Genomic DNA, 19004 nt, shown 5'->3' with positions numbered 1-19004 from the left:
CCATGGAAACAACATGACTGAAAAGACAATCATCAGTCGTTGGGCAAAGGCAGGCGTATACACAAAAGGCCAGAGTAAGCAGAATGGAGATTCTGGAGTGGACTCGAGGTGGGGGTGTGGGGTGGAGGAGTGGAATTGTAAGGTTGAAGGTGATTACAGAGATATGGTGAGGCAAGGCTATGAAGAGATTTGAAATTTAAGGATGAGAATTTTAGATTTGAGGCTTTGGGCCCAACAACCAATATTACTTGGTGTGTGGTAGAGTATGAGCAGCAAAGTTTAGCTGGCTTTGGAGTTTGTGTAGGTTCAAGAACAGGATCTATTCAGAAAAACATTGGAATAGTTGAGCATATAGGTGACAAAGGCATGAATGAAGGTTTTGACAGCAGATGGGATAAGGCAGTAGTGGGCAATGTTGTGAGGTGGAAATTGGTGGTCTTTGCAATGAATCTCAGCTCAGAGTCAATAAAGATGCCACAATTCTGATTCAGCTTGAGATAATGGCTCGGCAGGTGGATAGAATTGGTAGCAAGGGTATGGAATTTGTGGCGGGGGCCCAAAGACAAAGGCTTCAATCTTCCCAATTTTTAACTGTACCGAACTGTGGCCCATCCAATACTGGATGTCGGAGGAACTGTCTGTCTCCACAGAGGCAATGGATAAATCGAGAGATGAAGGAGAGATAGAACATGCTGTTGTAAGAGTACATGTGAAAGGAGACGGATATAGACGAAGTAGAGGAAAGGACAAAGGACAAATCAGCGGTGTCTCCAGTGGTAATGGAGTGGGGCTGGGAAGAGATGCCATTGCTGGAGATGATCTGGCTTATGATATGAAGAATGCAACCAAGTGAGGGCAATACTGCATGGATCTTTCCAATTTGTAGCCAGTTACAATAAGTACAAGCATGTTCTATCTAGCAACCCCTTATTTTATTGGTGGAGTTCAAATATGTCATGGACCAGCTGTTTCACTATCTTCCTCCAGAGAACCAGTAGCAATGGATATTCTCAAACAGGCATTATCAAACTTCTCCTAGGTGGCTCTATGCCTTCTTAGAGAAATGAATTTGAGTACTCACAACCCAGTTCCAAGTTGCTGTAAAGCTAGGGATCAAAATTGCCCATAATTGGCACGAGCTGAGCAGTCCCAGTCAGTGAGCCTGTAAGGCCACAAATGATACATTGACTCAGTTCTGAATTTGGGGTTTATCAGCATTGTGGTGACAGTATAAAGGGAACTTTGTATTCTCCATCTATATGTGCCATACCTAACCTGGGAGTACTGGTTACAGACACTAGGAGGAAAAGACGTTTAAAAGAGAAAACCTTCCAACTAAATCTGCTCCAGAAACTTTTCTTCACTCTAAATGGAAAATGTGGTTGTGTGAAGTTATTAGTCTTTAAGCAGACTTTCTGGAGTTAGCTGTTTCAGGAACCTGAGCCCCTAAACACTCCCAATGGAGCGAGATTTCCTTTTTTAAAAATAGTATTTGGGTTCAAACTGCTCTCTAAACACTGCCGTCACAACCATTTGCATTGCTGTAAAGCCTCTAAATATCAGAACTTCCTAACTTGCTTCATAGAAGGGGAAAGAAAATGGCCAATGGATAGCAATAAAAAGTGCTGGAAATACTCAGCAGGCCAGGCAGCATCTGTGGAGAGTGAGTGAGAGAAATAGTGCTAACACATGACCTGCTGAATATTTCCAGCGTTTGTTATTTTTATTTCAGATTGACAGCGCCTGCAGTATTTGGCTTTTGTTTTAGAGGAAATGGCCACCAAGTTGCTCTTCTTTGTGTCATGGGATCTTTTACGTCTATCTGAGAGGGCAGATGGAGCCTCGGTTTAGCATTTCATCCAAAAGGCAACACCTCCAACAGTGGAGCAATCCCTCACTACTGCATCCGAGTGTTCGCCTAGGGTTCTGTGCTCAACTTGTCGGAGTGGCCTTTGAAACCACAACTGGCTGAGAGGCAAGAGTGCTATCCACCGAGCCATGGCTGGCATTCCCAAGAGTAGCACTTTGGTTGTATGCAGCATTCTTAAATATGTCAGGCAGCAGAAGCAGGTCGAAGGGGGCCAAAGGAACAGAGCCTGAAGCTCAAGTAAGTCATGGGAGAAGGTTCAGGAGTGCCTTGCGATTGGCTTAGGGAGGCCCAAACTTTCCTTGTGGGGGCCCAGAGGAGCAAGAATGCCCCGACTACTCTTCACATCAGGTTGGCATGGGGTGAAAGCCACAACTGGCTCCTCTGTGCAGGCTTCTGGTTAAAATAGCAGGCGGTCCCCAATGATATCACCATTGGACCCTGATATGCATATTTAAAGAAAGACCCCACAGTTTCACCATAGGCACAATCACCTACCTCCATGTACACTATGTAATGTTTGTGATCTAGAAACAATTAATCTGACTCTGACTATATTGTTTAATATAGTGGGGAGCAATTGTATTATAATGGATCCAAGATGGAATGGCCCCTGAACAGAAACAGAAGCTAAACAGTGCTGCATAAACAATACAGTGGTAGACTTGTTACAAGTGGATTGTTTGACAAAATATCAGTTATCAAGAATGAAAGAAAGAAAAAAAAACAGGTGTAGTATAGCAATTAACTTCAACAGCACATGAATTATGCTGCCTAATAAACTAACACAGGATATTTCCCAAAGGGGTACAATATGTGTCTTGTGGCTGACGGGGAGATTGTCTTTGGCTCATATTTTCATTTTCTAAATAAAATCAGCAGCTCTCTAATCTTTTGTTTTAAACTTCATTTATTAAATTGAGATTGTAACCTCGTTTCATGTAAAGTCGGCTTTGATCAGTTTCTTAACTTCATGATGGAATTTTTCATTGATTGAATTACAGAGGCGTCCAGATGTGGAAAATGTAGATTGTTATTTGATGATTTTTTTTTAAGTTGTACATTTTAATAGCAGCTTCATCATAATTTTTCTAACATTAAAGCATGGGGGTGAAGGGCCAAGGCCTATAATATAAATTGAGAAGAGTAGAAGAAATCCAGTAACTTAGGAAGTAGTGATTGAACCATGTTGAGCTTGGAGGCTGAATTTTTGCTTTGGGGGCAGGAAACAGGAGTCGGGACTGTTTCCGGGGCCTGAAACCGCCCCCAAGGGTAAATAGTCACTCATTGGAATTTTGACTGTGTTGACCCCTTAATTAACATGGAGACAGGTTCCTTGTCCATTTAAGGGCGGCAGGTAGGGTCTCTACAAGCTGGAGGGCCAATCAGAGGCCTTCCAGCTTCAGAGGAGCAGCTGACTAAATGGTAAGTAACTGAGAGGGTGCTTCAATATGGAGGTGCCCACTCAGCAGCTTTTTCACCAATTTAATTAAAAAATAGAAGAAGCAGCAGGCCACTACTATTGGGGGGTGCGGGGGGGGGGGGGAATTTCCTCTACATGGCGGCCTTTGGCTGCACCTGAACCCAGGCAGGTAGGAAGGGCTCTCGGCAGCTGAACTGTCCCCCTGTCACGTCAGGAAACTGGAAGTTGACTGGAAAATCCCAGTTGGCCTCCATTACCTACTTTTAACAAGGCTCTTACTGAGGTTAATAGGCTGCCCGCCTCATCAGGGTGGGCACTCCTTGGGCCCCAAATCTACCTCGGCCAAAATGGCTGATGCCGGAAACAGAGTCAGGAACCGGCACGCAAGCAGGTTCCGGTATTTCGGGGCCCCAACCATCTCTGTTCCCTACCTCGGGGTGATGGGGGAGGGTGGGGGGGGGGGGGGCCCAAAATCCTGCCCTGGGTTTTAAAAACTTAGAGATGAGATAAGAAGTTCTCCAGAAAAAATGAGCGAGGAAAGTTCTGCTGAAATATGCCTCCATTTCAACACAGTAACAATAGGACCAAAATAAAAGCAAATATGATTTAACATTTTCCTTTGTGTAAGAATTTTAAAGTTAATGACATTACTGACATATACCATCCCTGATGGGGAATGTAGGTTGGACAGTTTAAAGATGTTGCCACAAATATTTGGCCACATCTCGTGCAAAACAAGCTTTTACACGCTGTAATTGTGCCCGAGGTAAGTTATTACATTTGAATTCTAATAGTACTGCTATAGACTATTATCCATAAAACAAAAATTGTGAACACTTCTAATCAAACTAAGTTTTATTAAATCTTTGATTTAATGCATTGTGTTTGTCTGCTGTTGCTATCAATACCAGACTTAATGGCACAGATTGAACAACTGAAAAATCAAGATAAAAATCATTAGCATTGATTGCAGATCAGTAAGAAGGTTTTAGCCTATCCCCTCGGCATAATCCTGTGTTAATATTTGAACAATATGCCCAGTCGACAGCATTAACCTATATTTCTAGGTTTATATATCATCTGTTTACTTGATTTGTAATAAACAAAATTATTCAACTCGATGACATTGCGTAGTCGGGTTGCCAACCCTGGTTTGACATATTCCAGGAGGTTTCATCACATGACCCCCCAATGCCCAGTCAAACAGACTCAGCTGTAATATTTTTATAACTAATAAACAAAGCGTTCAAAGTAAATCAAAAAAGACACTTTTTTAATGATCCCAGAATGTTTCTCCCGTGTTACGCACAGCCAGGTCCAGAATATTCCAATGAAGGGTCACTGACCCGAAACGTTAACTCTGCTTCTCTTTTCACAGATGCTGCCAGACCTGCTGAGTGGTTCCAGCATTTCTTGTTTTTATTCCCGAATATTAATCCTTAATTCCTCGAGACCCAGGACCATTCTGGAGGGTTGGCAACCGCATTGTGCAATGAACCAGGGTGCAGTCCACCTTTCCCACCACGAGTGGCGTTCAAGAGGCCAGTTGGTGGAGCATGCTCACGAGCTGTCCAATAGTCCCAAGGCGGGAGGCTGGTCCATGATGAGGGCCAGGCCGCCAAGGGTGGGCTGGGAGTGGGGGATGGGGGGGCAGGAAGTTGTGCGCCATCAACTTGAGGCATCAATGTCCAGATTGTTTTTGTGGAATGCGGCTGCTACCCCCAGCCTCCTTGTCCAAGCTGGTACTGAGTGGAGCACGTTCTGTCCTAAGATTGCAGTTGTACATAGGACCCTGATTTGTACATCAAAGGAGTTTCACAAGGTATCCTGAGAGCAGTTTAACATGCTTTCAACCAACCCTAAAGAGAATTAATTTGTAATTTTAGCTATGAAAATTCAAATGCCACAGGAGGGATAATTCAGAAACCTTCCACGTCAGCTTTGTCACAGAATGGTACAACACAGAAGGAGGCCATTCGTCCCATCATGTTTCCTCCAGCTCATTGAAAGAGCTATATAATTGCAAGTAGAAAGGTTTGATTGAGACCTCTGAAGAGAGCTCACTGTGCACCAGAGCTCATGGTGATTGTTGTTGCAATTCAAGTGCTCCCCCAGCATTCTTAAGTTACGTTCCCAGTGAAAAGACAGTTTTTACAAGAAGCTCCATATTTCACATGAACTGAAACTTGCAAACTTATGTTTGAAATGAAAGACATGGCATGCCAGACATTAATTATTTTACCTCACCGTGGAATTTGTGGGCTGTCCATTGTGTTCTCCTCTCCACTTCAAAGAGAAAAGTTCCCACTATCAAATTGTTGTGTTCAGCCTAAAACTAAATATACATTTAGAAGTTAATTGCACAGAAGCAGAAACATGCAGCAAGTAACTAACACCACAGAAACAGTGTTAATGTTTCAGGTCAATGACCTTTCATTAGAATTGAGGTCCTATGGTGCAGTTTGGACCCCAATTTTCAGGGACACATGGTGGAACATGCAACATGTGCACTCTGCCCCTGTGTTGAGTGGCCTAACCAACTGTCCTTAAAGGAACTGATGAAATGCTAATAAAAGGTCACTGACCTGAAACGTTAACTCTTTTTCTCTCTTCACAGATGCTGCCAGAACTGCTGAGTATTCCAGCATTGTCTGTTTTTATTTCAGATTTCCAGCATCCACAGTATTTTGCTTTTGAACAAAAAGTGCATGTTGACCTGAGTCTTTGATGAAACTTTATGTGGATAGTTGACACCAAGGAACATCATTCACTGGCAAGGAAGATGCACAACTGAAAATATAGGAAAATTACAGTTCTTTGAATCTTTGAAGGGCAGGTTTCATCACCTTAGGTCAAAGAGATTCTTACTCAATAGTCAAGTAATTACCATATTAATTATTTATAGTCCTCCAGTTGATATGGTATTAAGGGAAATCTCTTTGCTGTCTGTTGACTCATTTCCACTGGATATTTGGCCAGTACAGAGAAAACGTCTGTCACATATTATTGTTACAAAAACATAACAGGCCAAAGAATGGAACCTGATCTGGTAGCAACACAAGGGCCGCTTTTCACTTTTGGGCAGTCAACTTTCAGATCTCGTCAGTTTCCCATCCATAAAATAGATGATGAGGCTCAAGCTACTTTGAGCTGAGGCCTCATTTAAATCTTGCTGCACTTCCCTGGACAGTTATCCTGCTACAGCTCACCAGCTCTGGGCTGGCTTGCAGCTAGGATCTAGGAAGGGGAAATGAATTACAGGTGGGGAAGCCCAGGCTGGCAGCAACTTTTGGTGTTATAACTGTTGGTGAAGAGGGGTTGAAAGGCTTCCCTCTTGTCTCTCCTTGTTTGACTACAATAGGGTTTATTTCTTCCTAAAAAGTGCATATGCTTACCAATTCAGTGAGTGTTTAACCATTTACATGCTATATCATAAAAGAACCAATCAAACAGGTTTTCTTGAGTTTAAAAAGAAAAAACGGGAAATGCTGGAAATACTCAGCTGGCCTGGCAGCATCTATGGAGAGAGAAGCAGACGTAACGTTTCAGGCCTTCATCAGAACTTGATGAACTTTGAACTTGCAAGGTGGCCTGGAAAGACAGAGAGAGAGGGACCCCGCTTAGAGTCATACAGCACAGAAACAGGCCCTTCGGCCCATCGTTTCTGTGCCGGCCGTCAAGCACCTATCTATTCCAATCCCATTTTCCAGCACTTGGCCCATAGCCTTGTATCTTATGGCGTTTCAAGTGCTCATCTAATACTTCTTAAATGTTGTGAGGGTTCCTGCCTCTACCACCCCTTCAGGCAGTGTGTTCCAGATTCCAACCACCCTCTGGGTGAAAATTTTTTTCCTCAAATCCCATCTAAACCTCCTGCCCCTTACCTTAAATCTATGCCTCCTGGTTATTGACACCTCCGCTAAGGGAAAACGTTTCTTCCTATCTATCCTATTAATACCCCTTATAATTTTGTATACCTCAATCAAGTCCCCCCTCAGCCTTCTTTGCTCTAAGGAAAACAACCCTAGCCTATCCAGTCTCTCTTCATAGCTGAAATGCTCCAGCCCAGACAACCTCCTGGTGAATCTCCTCTGCACCCTCTCCAGTGCAATCACATCCTTCCTATCGTGTGGTGCCCAGAACAATACACAGTACTCCAGCTGTGGCTTAACTAGCATTTTGTACAATTCCATCATAACCTCCCTGCTCTTATATTCTATACCTTGGCTAATAAAGGTAAGTATCCCATATGCCTTCCTAACCACCTTATCTACCTGTGCTGCTGCCTTTAATGATCTATGGACAAGTACACCAAGGCCCCTCTGACCGTCTGCACTTCCTAGGGTCTTCCCTTGCCTTGTTAGTCCTCCCAAAATGCATCACCTCACAATTCTCAAGATTAAATTCCATTTGCCACTGCTCCGCCCATCTTACCAGCCCATCTATATCGTCCTGTAATCTAAGGCCTTCCTCCTGACTATTTACAACACCACCAACTTTCGTGTCATCTGCAAACTTACTGATCATACCTCCTATATTCACGTCTAAATCATTAATGTACACTACAAACAGCAAGGGTCCCAGCACCGATCCCTGCGATACACCACTGGTTGCAGGCTTCCAATCACAAAAAAAACGTTGACCATTACCCTCTGCCTCCATCCACTAAGCCAATTTTGGATCCAATTTGCCAAATTGCCCTGGATCCCCTGGGCTCTTACCTTCTTAACCAATCTCCCATGCGGGACTTTATCAAAAGACTTACTGAAGTCCATGCAGCCTACATCAACTGCTTTACCCTCATCTACACACTTAGTCACCTCAAAAAATTCAATCAAGTTTGTTAGACACGATCTCCTCCTGACAAAGCCATGCTGACTATCCCTGATTGATCCCTGCCTGTCCAAGTGGACATTAATCCTGTCTCTCAGAACTTTTTCCAATAGCTCCCCTTTTACTGGTCAGTCTCAGTTCCTTGTCTGCCTGCAGAGAGAAAGAGCAGCTAGTTTCACACAAATGGTGAGTCTGTCACATGATGGCCCTGTGTATTCTCTGTCTTGCAACTTAATTAGCTCATGTCTAAGAATTCCAATCTCTCTCAGGGTCCCATTGTTCCAGTGATTACCCATTGAGTGGTCCGTCTCCACCAGCGATAATGTTCCAAGATTGCCTTTAATGTCCTGTTAATGAAGACAGGACAGGTAGACCATTCAAAATTCTCAGGCCATTGTTCTGAATGGGGACTAACCAGCCCTTACATCTCCACCTTGATAGATTGGAAAGTAGTGTATTTTAATGCAAATTGTGGGGGCCATTTTAGTTACTAGCAGTCACCTTTCATCAGTTCATTTTCTCCCCTTTTTGTAAAAGTTTAATTCAGGTTTCCAACCGATGGATTAAAAAAAAACATAATTCGGCATAGCACGTGTTCATGGCATTAACCCATAAACCTTTCTGGACCATTTTTTGCAGCAGCTAGCAGCAGTTTCTTTAAGGACAGTTGGTTAGCCCATTCAATGTCAGGACACATGGGCATGGTGTGTATGTTGCATATGCCACCATGTGTCCCTGAAAAATTGGGGTAGATCCACACCATAGGTCCCCAATTTATATAATTGAGGCCCATCACCTGAAAGTTGGCCACTCAAGGGTGAGGAGCCTTTAATAATGACAGCTTCCAGAGCAGGGCTTTAGTGGAACTCAAGTCTGTCAACCCCATTCTGAGGCCCTTATATATGCTGATTTGGCCAGCTGGTGTGCAGCACTTTACAACTGGTGCTATTTAACTTGGCCTGTCATTGTTCTGGACATTGTCCAGGACATACAGTAATTTCTGAGTTGCCATCACTGATTCCTCCTCCTTTAGTATCATCTACAAAGGTGACCTGCTATCAGACCCACCGGCCGTCCATGTCTCCGCTTTAAAGACGTCTGCAAACGTGACATGAAGTTCTGTGACATTGATCACAAGTTGTGGGAGTCAGTTGCCAGCGATCGCCAGAGCTGGCAGGCAGCCATAAAGGTGGGGCTAAAGTGTGGCGAGTCGAAGAGACTTAGCAGTTGACAGGAAAAAAGACAGAAGCGCAAGGGGAGAACGAACTGTGTAACAGCCCCGACAACCAATTTTATCTGCAGCACCTGTGGGAGAGTCTGTCACTCTAGAATTGGCCTTTATAGCCACTCCAGCCGTTGCTTCACAAACCACTGACCACCTCCAGATGCTTACCCATTGTCTCTCGAGACAAGGAGGCCAAAGAAGAAGAAGAAGACAAAGGTGACCAATTTGCACTGCATTTCTGAGCCTGAGTTCTTGATGTAAATTAGAAACAGTCGTGGTCCTAATACTGATCCCTAGGGCAGCCCAGGCACCATCCCCCACACATTTCCCCCCACCACCACCATCTGCACATAACTCCTCTAATGAGTATTCATTTTTTTCTATCCTTCAGCTCAATATTTATAAAATTAGTTATGAATATGACTAGCATTGTAGTTTCTAACCTGGAAAAAAAGCATTGTTTGGTTTAGACCAGACAGTCATGAACCTATTACTTGAGGTCGCCGATGACTACTTATCTAGCCTAATGATGGAGCAGCTTTTAAATCCCTCCTCAAGTTTCTGTCTGTGGTGGTCTCCAGGCTCCACTTGTCGCAGGACATCTCATTCAAGAGCTACCAGTGTCTTGAGGAATAGAGCTTTGTCTGAACAATAAGTTTGAGGGAAAGGAATTGTAATAGCAAGCTTTTTTTTATGGCCTTCTTTCTTTGCCTGGGGAATGCAAAGTGAAATTTTGTCACTACATCGACATTTTCATTTCCAGCAAGCTTCATAAGTGGGAAATGAAAGTTACAACATCAACATAATTTTCTGATAATGTCCAGAGTCTGCTTAAGGGCAGGTTTCTGGCTGTGGTGATCATTTATGCAATATTCCCCTCTCCCTCCCCTAGAGGATTTGGTGACGGGTCCCAGGGTAAATAAACCACAATTGTTTTTCTACCAAAGTAAACAATCTTTGATTAGGTTAGTTCAGAAAATGAACAAGCATTGCAAAGTGAAGTCATTTTAATCTAGGCGCTTTGGGATTAGATGGGAAATGCATTGGAAAGGAAGTGCAGCTTGAAATAAATATTTGCATCAGCTAAATACAGCTTGCTTTCAAAAGCGAAACTTCCAGAGTCGGAATACTTGAATTTAGAAGGCTCACATCTATGTTAATGTGACAATTAGAAAGTTTCCCTATTGTAGTATAATCCAACAAGATCCATGCAGTATGTATCAAGACAGAGAACAATAATAATTCAACTGTTCATTTTTACACATCTTTCAGAAATCTCCATCATGTTATTCATGGAATTTTCCAGCACAGAAAGAGGTCATTTGGGTCATTGTGTCTCTTCCAGCACTCAAAAGGAGCAATCTACTGCCCAATATCCACATCCTTTTAAAATTCTTTTTCAAATATTTCTCAGCTTCTCCTTTGAAAGCGATGGGTTCTGTTCCATCACAGTTTGTGGTCGAGTATTCCATGTCCTAACAGCACTTATAGTGGGGGAGGGAAATCTTTCATAACGTCACCCTTTGTTCCTTTGATGATAATAAATTTATGTCCTCTGATTACCAACTCACTCGCAGTAATAGTTTCACTCTTCTAAAAACTCTTAATTATTTTGACCATATCTAGCAATTCTCCCCATATCTGTCACTGTTTCAATGAGAAGAAAAATTCCAGTTCCTCTCCTCTCTCCCAAAAGCTAAAGCCTCTCATCCCAGGTATTTTAATAATTCTCTTCTGTCTCAGCTCTGTGATAGGAGAAGGCTTGAGGTCTACTGCTGCTCCTATTTCTTATGTTCTTATATGGCCTTGACATCCTTCCTATAATAGGGCACCCAAAGCTATACTTGAACTATGGCACAATTTGTATAGCTATGCCATTACATCTTTTTTATTTGTAGAGGGTGATGCTGGCTAGACTGGCATTTATTGCCCATTCCTGGTTGCTCAGATATGATGCTGATGGGCCTTCTCTTTGAACCACTGCAGACCTTGCAGTGATGGTGCTCCCACAATGATGTTAAGTATCCCTGAGCCAATAAGGACAGGGAATCTAATTCATTTGTACTTGTTAACTGAGGTAAGGTCAAATTTACTTGCTCATTGCATGCTAGCACTTTGACAGAACTGCTTAATTATCCCCAGTATAAACCCTACATCATATGGTGATAGATTCACATTCAATTGGAATCTTCCTCCCTGGTGGGTCATGAGCACTAGTGTCCAGGAAAGTTTAAGGCTTGAGGCTTGGTCCCTGGCCTGTGAATTGGCTCATCTCAGGTGATTATGGGAGCTCTACAATTGGTCAGGGTTTCCATCCCTGAATGTTATTCGCAGTTGAATCACTTCTACCATGATATCCTACGACAATGTGGGCATTAGATGAGGACAGGATCTGTCTTTGTTGTTGTGTCCCTCATTTTGATAACCAGCCAATGTTCACTATCTAAGCTCATACACAAAGAACAGTAAAAGGGTGGCTGTCATCAGTAAACGGGGGAGAAAATTGATGTGGGAGATATTTACCCTTCCAATGTTATGTTAAGTTATCCATTCACAGTTATTCAGTGATACAAAGGTAATGAAACCTGTTAAATCTATAGAAATGCATTTATATGTAGAAATTTTTTGCATTGGCATTTATTAGGATATAAATTCATCTTCAGTTATGACAAATCGACAGCTTGTTTCTCACTCCGTTGGGAAAAAATCAGGCAAGAGCAAACTAGGCAGTCAATTCACTAATGCTCATATTGTGCTACCACTGAAGGCAAGTTTGCACCCCATTTTATTTGGACTTTGAGCGATTGGCATTCTTGGGCTTATTAATTGTGCTTATATTTTTGAAAACCTGGCTCACTATCATGGTAACAGTTCCAATTAATTATAGGAATTATTTTTTACCAAGCAAAGGGAGCCAGTAAGCACTGGGGGGGTGGGGGGGGGGGGGGGGGGGGAGGGCGGGGTGGGTGGGGGACGCATGGACATGACTCCACTGTGTTCCAAAATAATTACATGACACTGTAACAGGAGATTGTGGTACCAATATGGCACACTGCACAAGAGGAATAGGGAGAATGCTATGCATAGTTAATGGTTCCTTTCTATCCCAGTTTACGACTATGAACATGCAACACCTTTTAAAGCTGTATTATTCCACCCACCGACTTCCAATTCCCTTTGTTTCTGCAAGAATACACTGATACTATTGCACATCTTAGTGCCCTGATTGACAATAGAAAGAAAGTAACTTACATTTAAATAGCACCACCCATATTCTCAGGATGTGCCAAAGTGCTTCACAGTCAATGAAGTATATTTGAGGTGCAGTCACTGTTGTAATGTTTTAGTGGTGTTGGTTGAAGGATGAATGTTGGTCAGGGAACCAGAATGAACTTTCAAATGCATCTAAGAGGGCAGACAGAACATAAATTTAATGTCTTATCTGAAGGATGGTACCTCCAACAGTGCAGCACTAAAGTGTCAGTTTAGGTTATGTGCTCAAGTCTCTGCAGTAAGTCTTATACCCTTAACGTTCTGCTGCGAAGCACAGCAAAAACAACCAGGATTCCCACTTCTGACTGTTATCCAGTGGCTCCTGCTAAGACAAAATAGACACGACTTGACTTCAGGTGAGAACAAGTTGGGGTTTAGCTTTAATGCTCTCAGATAGCATAACAACACTTTGGAGGGGGGATTTCAACTTTGGCAGGGGTACCAAATGGACAGTGGCACATTAGCAGCATGTTTTTTTCTTCATTCATGGGATGTGTGCATCGCTGGCCAGGCCAGCATTCATTGCCCATCCTTAATTGCCCTTGAGAAGGTGGTGGTCAGCTGCCTTCTTGAACCGCTGCAGTCCATGTGGGGTATGGACACCCACAGTGCTGTTAGGAAGGGAGTTCCAGGATTTTGACCCAGTGACAGTGAAGGAACGGCGATATAGTTCCAAGTCAGGATTGTGTGTGACTTGGAGGGGAACTTGCAGGTGGTGGTGTTCCGATGCATCTGTTGCCCTTGTCCTTCTATGTGGTAGAGGTCGCAGGTTTGGACAGTGCTGTCTAAGGACCCTTGGTGCGATGCTGCAGTGCATCTTGTAGATGGTACACACTACTGCCACTGTGCGTCGGTGGTGAAGGGAGTGAATGTTGAAGGTGGTGGATAGGGTGCCAATCAAGTGGGCTGCTTTGTCCTGGATGGTGTCCAGCTTCTTGAGTGTTGTTGGAGCTGCACTCATCCAGGCAAGTGGAGACTTTCATCACACTCCTGACTTGTGCCTTGTAGATGGTGGACAGGCTTTGGGGAGTCAGCAGGTGAGTTACTCATCACAAGATTCCTAGCCTCTGACCTGCACTTGTAACCACGGTATTTATATGGCTACTCCAGTTCAGTTTCTGGTCAATAGTAACCCCTAGCATGTTGATAATTCAGCAATGATAATGCCATTGAATGTCAAGGGGAGATGGTTAGATTCTCTCTTGTTGGAAATGATCATTGCCTGGCACTTGTGTGGCATGAATGTTACTTGCCACTTATCAACCCAAGCCTGGATATTGTCCAGGTTTTGCTGCATTTCTACATGGACTGCTTCAGTATCTGAGGAGTCGCGTGTGGTGCTGAACATTGTGCAATCATCAGCGAACATCCCCACTTCTGATCTTATGATTGAAGGAAGGTCATTGATGAAACAGCTGAAGATGGTTGGGCCTCGGACACTATCCTGAGGAACTCCTGCAGTGATGTCCTGGAGCTCAGATGATTGACCTCCAACAACCACAGCCATCTTCCTTTGCGCGAGGTATGACTCCAATCAGTGGAGAGTTTTGCCCCGATTCCCATTGACTATAGTTTTGCTCGAGCTCCTTGATACCATACATGTTCAAATGCTGCCTTGATGTCAAGGGCAGTCACTCTCACCTGATCTCTTGAGCTCAGATCCTTTGTCTATGTTTGTTCCAAGGCTGTAATGAGGTCAGGAGCTGATTGGCCATGGCAGAACCCAAACTGAACGTCACTGTGCAGGTTATTGCTAAGCAAGTGCCGCTTGATAGCACTGTCGACGACACCTTCCATCAATTTACTGATGATTGAGATTTGACTGATGGGGCAGGAATTGGCCAGTTTAGACTTGTCCTACTTTTTGTGTAGAGGACAGACCTGGGCAATTTCCCACATTGCAGGGTAGATACCAGTGTTGTAGCTGTGCTGGAACAGCTTGGCTAGGGGTGTGGCAAGTTCTGGAGCACAGGTCTTCAGTACTATTGCTGGAATGTTGTCAGGGCCCATAGCTTTTGCAGTATACAGTGCCTTCAGTCGTTTCTTGATATCACACGGAGTGAATTGAATTGGTTGAAGTCTGGCATGCTGGGGACTTCAGGAGGAGGCCGAGAAGGATCATCAACTCGGCACTTCTGGCTGAAGATTGTTGCAAATGCTTCAGCCTTATCTTTCGCACTGATGTGCTGGGCTCCTCCATCATTGAGGATGGGGATATTTGTGGAGCCACCTCCTCCAGTTAGTTGTTTAATTGTCCACCACCATTCACAACTGGATGTGGCAGGACTGCAGAGCTTAAATCTGATCCGTTGGTTCTGGGATCGCTTAGCTCTGTCTATCGCATGCTGCTTACGCAGTTTGGCATGCAAGTAGTTCTGCCTTGTAACTTCACCAGGTTGACACCTCATTTTGAGGTATGCCTGGTGCTGTTCCTGGCATGTCCTCTTGCACTCTTCATTGAACCAGGATTGGTCTCCTGGCTTGATGGTAATGGTAGAGTGGAGGATATGCCGGGCCATGAGGTTACAGATTGTGATTGAGTACAATTCTGCTGCTGTTGATGTCCCAAAGCGCCTCATGAATGCCTAGTTTTGCATTGCTAGATCTGTTTGAAAACTATCCCATTTAGCACGGTGGTAGTGTCACACAACACGATGGACGGTATCCTCAATGTGAAGGCAGGACTTCGTCTCCACAAGGACTGTGCGGTGGTCACTCCTACCAATATTGTCATGGGCAGATGCATCTGCAACAGTCAGATTGGTGAGGACGAGGTCAAGTATGCTTTTCCCTCTTGTTGGCTCCCTCACCACCTGCCACATACCCAGTCTAGCAGCTATGTCCTTTAGGACTCGGCCTGCTCGGACAATCGTGGTGCTACCGAGCCACTCTTGGTGATAGACATTGAAGTCCCCCACCCAGAGTACATTCTGTGCCCTTGCCACCCTCAGTACTTCCTCCAAGTGGTGTTCAACACGGAGGAGTACTGAATCATCAGCTGAAGGAGGGCGGTAGGTGGTAGTCAGCAGGAGGTTTCCTTGCCCATGTTTGACCTGATGCCATGAGACTTAACAGGGCAACTCCCTCCCTACTGTATACCTCTGTCCCGCCATCTCTGGTGGGTCTGTCCTGCTGGTGGGACAGGACATACCCAGGGATTGTGATGGTGGTGTCTGGGACATTGTCTGTAAAGTATGAATCCATGAATATGACTATGTCAGGCTGTTGCTTGACTGGTCTGTGGGACAGCTCTCCCAACTTTGGCACAAGCCCCCAGATATTAGCAAGGAGGACTTTGCAGGGTCGACAGGGCTGGGTTTGCCGTTGTCGTTTCCGGTGCCTAGGTCAATGCCGGGTGGTCCGACCGGTTTCATTCTTTATTGACTTCATAGTGGTTAGATACAACTGAGTGGCTTGTTAGGTCTTTTCAGAGGGCAGTTAAGAGTTAACCACATTGCTGTGGGTCTGGAATCACATGTCGGCCAGACCAGGTAAGGACAGCAGATTTCCTTCCCTAAAGGACATTAGTGAAGCAGATGGGTTTTTACAACAATTGATAATGTTACACCCCACCCATCCTGAGAATAAGGAGGGGTATATAACAAGTGGTCAATCTGCTACCGTCCATTTTGCACTCTAACCAATGTTGAATTTTATCCCCCTTCATGTCTATGCTCAGAATGAAGAATGACAATTTGGTCTGTCGGCACCATCGATTTATCGCCCAGGAGTAAAGGGAGAATGAAATATTAAGTTACATTTATACATTTCTCTGTGTGGATGACTACTGTTCAAGACACCAGCTGTTGTCTCTGTGCCAGGAATTCAGGCTCTGAATGTAGTTTTGGATTATATCATATGAATTAATATTCCCAGATAACACACATGATGATGTGAAGGCTACGGGAGACCTCATGTTACGATTGCTGAGTTCAGTCGCCGGGTGATCAGCCTTTCGTTTCTTCCCTAACTACTTTACAATGGTCTTGCTTTTTATTTTCTACCAAAAGGCCATTACATCACCTCCTCCATGACCTTCACTGTTGGTTTCGCAGCTAACTTACATTAACTCAGCATTCCAAAGATTGGGTCTCTTAACACAAACTCTTATTACATGCACAGAAAAAGTAAACATATGGTGGCCAAACAGATAGACCTATTTATTAGAAGATTAGAAATACATAAAGCTTTTTTATATAATGCCAATTGGTACAATCCAGGAGACTTGATGTAATTTTTTGATATTCTACAGATAGCGCTTGTCTCAACAGATTCTGCAAACTATCTTTTAATTACAAAATGGAGTTTGGAGCATAAAATTAATTCTTTAATAAAAAGCTTTCCTGTTCATATTCCTAACACTCCACTTCAGAACACTTGGGCTAGAAACAATTCATCTCCAATTGTGGAGTCAGTCACTAAGAGTGGATAGTGAATTCCTGATTCTGGAAAAGATTTTATTTATAAATTGAACTTGTCGTTGATAATAATGAGTTGTATCTGTTGATTATATATGTCTTTCAGTTGTGAGTAAAATACTATTTAGGTGACTATCTGGGCTTCCTGTACCTGTTGAATTATTGCCCAGAGAGTTAATACCTACAGGAGAGAAGGGAGAAAAGTTAATGTTGGTATTGGACTGAACACACTGATCCAGTACATCACTATTAACAACTTTAACAGACTTGCACATACTTGCTTTTCTATGTGGGGTGATTATTTATCTTTGTATTCTGACAAATGTTGTGACAGTTTATTTGCTCTTAATGTAGATTTGATTTATAAGCTACAGTCTCTAACAAGCTTCAACTTCCATCCCTTCTACACAGGGTCCTTTATGATGGTTAACACCTCTGGACGGCAGGCAGGACAAAAAGCCCATCTTCTGCTGTCGAAACTGAAAGAGAATGACACACACTGCATCGATTTCCATTACTTATTATCTGGCAAGGAAGGGGCCACATCTGGGTTACTAAACGTTTATGTGAAGGTCAATGATGGACCCCTTGGGAACCCAATCTGGAACGTGTCAGGAACAAAAAGCTGGAACAGGGCAGAGTTGGCCATAAGTACTTTCTGGCCAAATTTCTATCAGGTACTGTACATTCAAAATTCATCTCTCTCGTACTGGAATTTCTCAGTTTGTCAACTATAGATCAATCTTTTTTTCTATCCATCACTAAATTGCACAAAAGTTTGATAAATTGCATTTTAAGTACTGAGTCGACCTGATCTGCTCTGAGGTAACAGATCTCAACGTGGTAAGAGGGCTAAATTTGACTTAGCTGGGTGAAAGAGGGAGAACAAAATAACAACCGGTGTTCTCGCTGCCATTTACTACATGGCACCCCTGATAGTTGCAAATGTACTTCCGTGCAAATAGCCTGTTGTTAAAGCTCACACCTGAAGGATGGCCGCCTGTGTGAGATACTGAAGAACTGATGGCGAATGGGGAACTGAGCCGAGCATTACAGATTACCTTCAAGAAGGGAGAACATTGGAAAGAAAATAGTGTCTCAGATATGTTCAGAAGTATAAAGATCTCTCAGAATTCAGATGACATAGTTCATCCCCTGAGCATTATCCTCTCACTGTTTGACATCAATCAAACCCTCCCTCCAATATGTTACAGCCCATTCTGTGCTGTCTGCCATTCTCTGTGTACTGGTGGCTTAACATGAATTATAGTAGAAGAAGGAATTTTCCTCCACACAAGATCAGGGGGCAGGTTGTTCAACCTTGCCCATCTAAGAGCGAAGTCCAAAGTACGGAAAGTCCTCATCAGAGAACTCCTCTTTGCTGACGATGCTGCTTTAACATCTCACACTGAAGAATGCCTGCAGAGTCTCATCGACAGGTTTGCGTCTGCCTGCAATGAATTTGGCCTAACCATCAGCCTCAAGAAAACGAACATCATGGGGCAGGATGTCAGAAATGCTCCATCCATCAATATTGGCGACCACGCTCTGGAAGTGGTTCAAGAGTTCACCTACCTAGGCTCAACTATCACCAGTAACCTGTCTCTAGATGCAGAAATCAACAAGCGCATGGGTAAGGCTTCCACTGCTATGTCCAGACTGGCCAAGAGAGTGTGGGAAAATGGCGCACTGACACGGAACACAAAAGTCCGAGTGTATCAGGCCTGTGTCCTCAGTACCTTGCTCTACGGCAGCGAGGCCTGGACAATGTATGCCAGCCAAGAGCGACGTCTCAATTCATTCCATCTTCGCTGCCTTCGGAGAATACTTGGCATCAGGTGGCAGGACTATATCTCCAACACAGAAGTCCTTGAAGCGGCCAACACCCCCAGCTTATACACACTACTGAGTCAGCGGCGCTTGAGATGGCTTGGCCATGTGAGCCGCATGGAAGATGGCAGGATC

At 43.8% G+C, this 19004-nt stretch overlaps 1 protein-coding gene across 5 annotated transcripts in view; it reads left to right on the top strand.

Moving 5' to 3' along the window:
- Positions 1-19004, top strand: part of LOC137369795 (receptor-type tyrosine-protein phosphatase mu-like) — a 991520-nt gene that overhangs the window by 303616 nt on the left and 668900 nt on the right. For all 5 annotated transcript variants that reach the window (XM_068031279.1, XM_068031278.1, XM_068031276.1 and 2 more), the window contains one exon: positions 17451-17716. In XM_068031279.1, coding sequence (XP_067887380.1) covers positions 17451-17716 — 266 coding nt within the window. The remainder of the gene's footprint in view (positions 1-17450; positions 17717-19004) is intronic.

The sequence above is a fragment of the Heterodontus francisci genome, chromosome 5 (genome assembly GCF_036365525.1).
Source record: "Heterodontus francisci isolate sHetFra1 chromosome 5, sHetFra1.hap1, whole genome shotgun sequence".
Classification (NCBI taxonomy): domain Eukaryota; kingdom Metazoa; phylum Chordata; class Chondrichthyes; order Heterodontiformes; family Heterodontidae; genus Heterodontus; species Heterodontus francisci.
The sequence above is the reverse complement of the archived record's forward strand: the minus strand, read 5'-3'. Positions and strand labels throughout refer to the sequence as shown.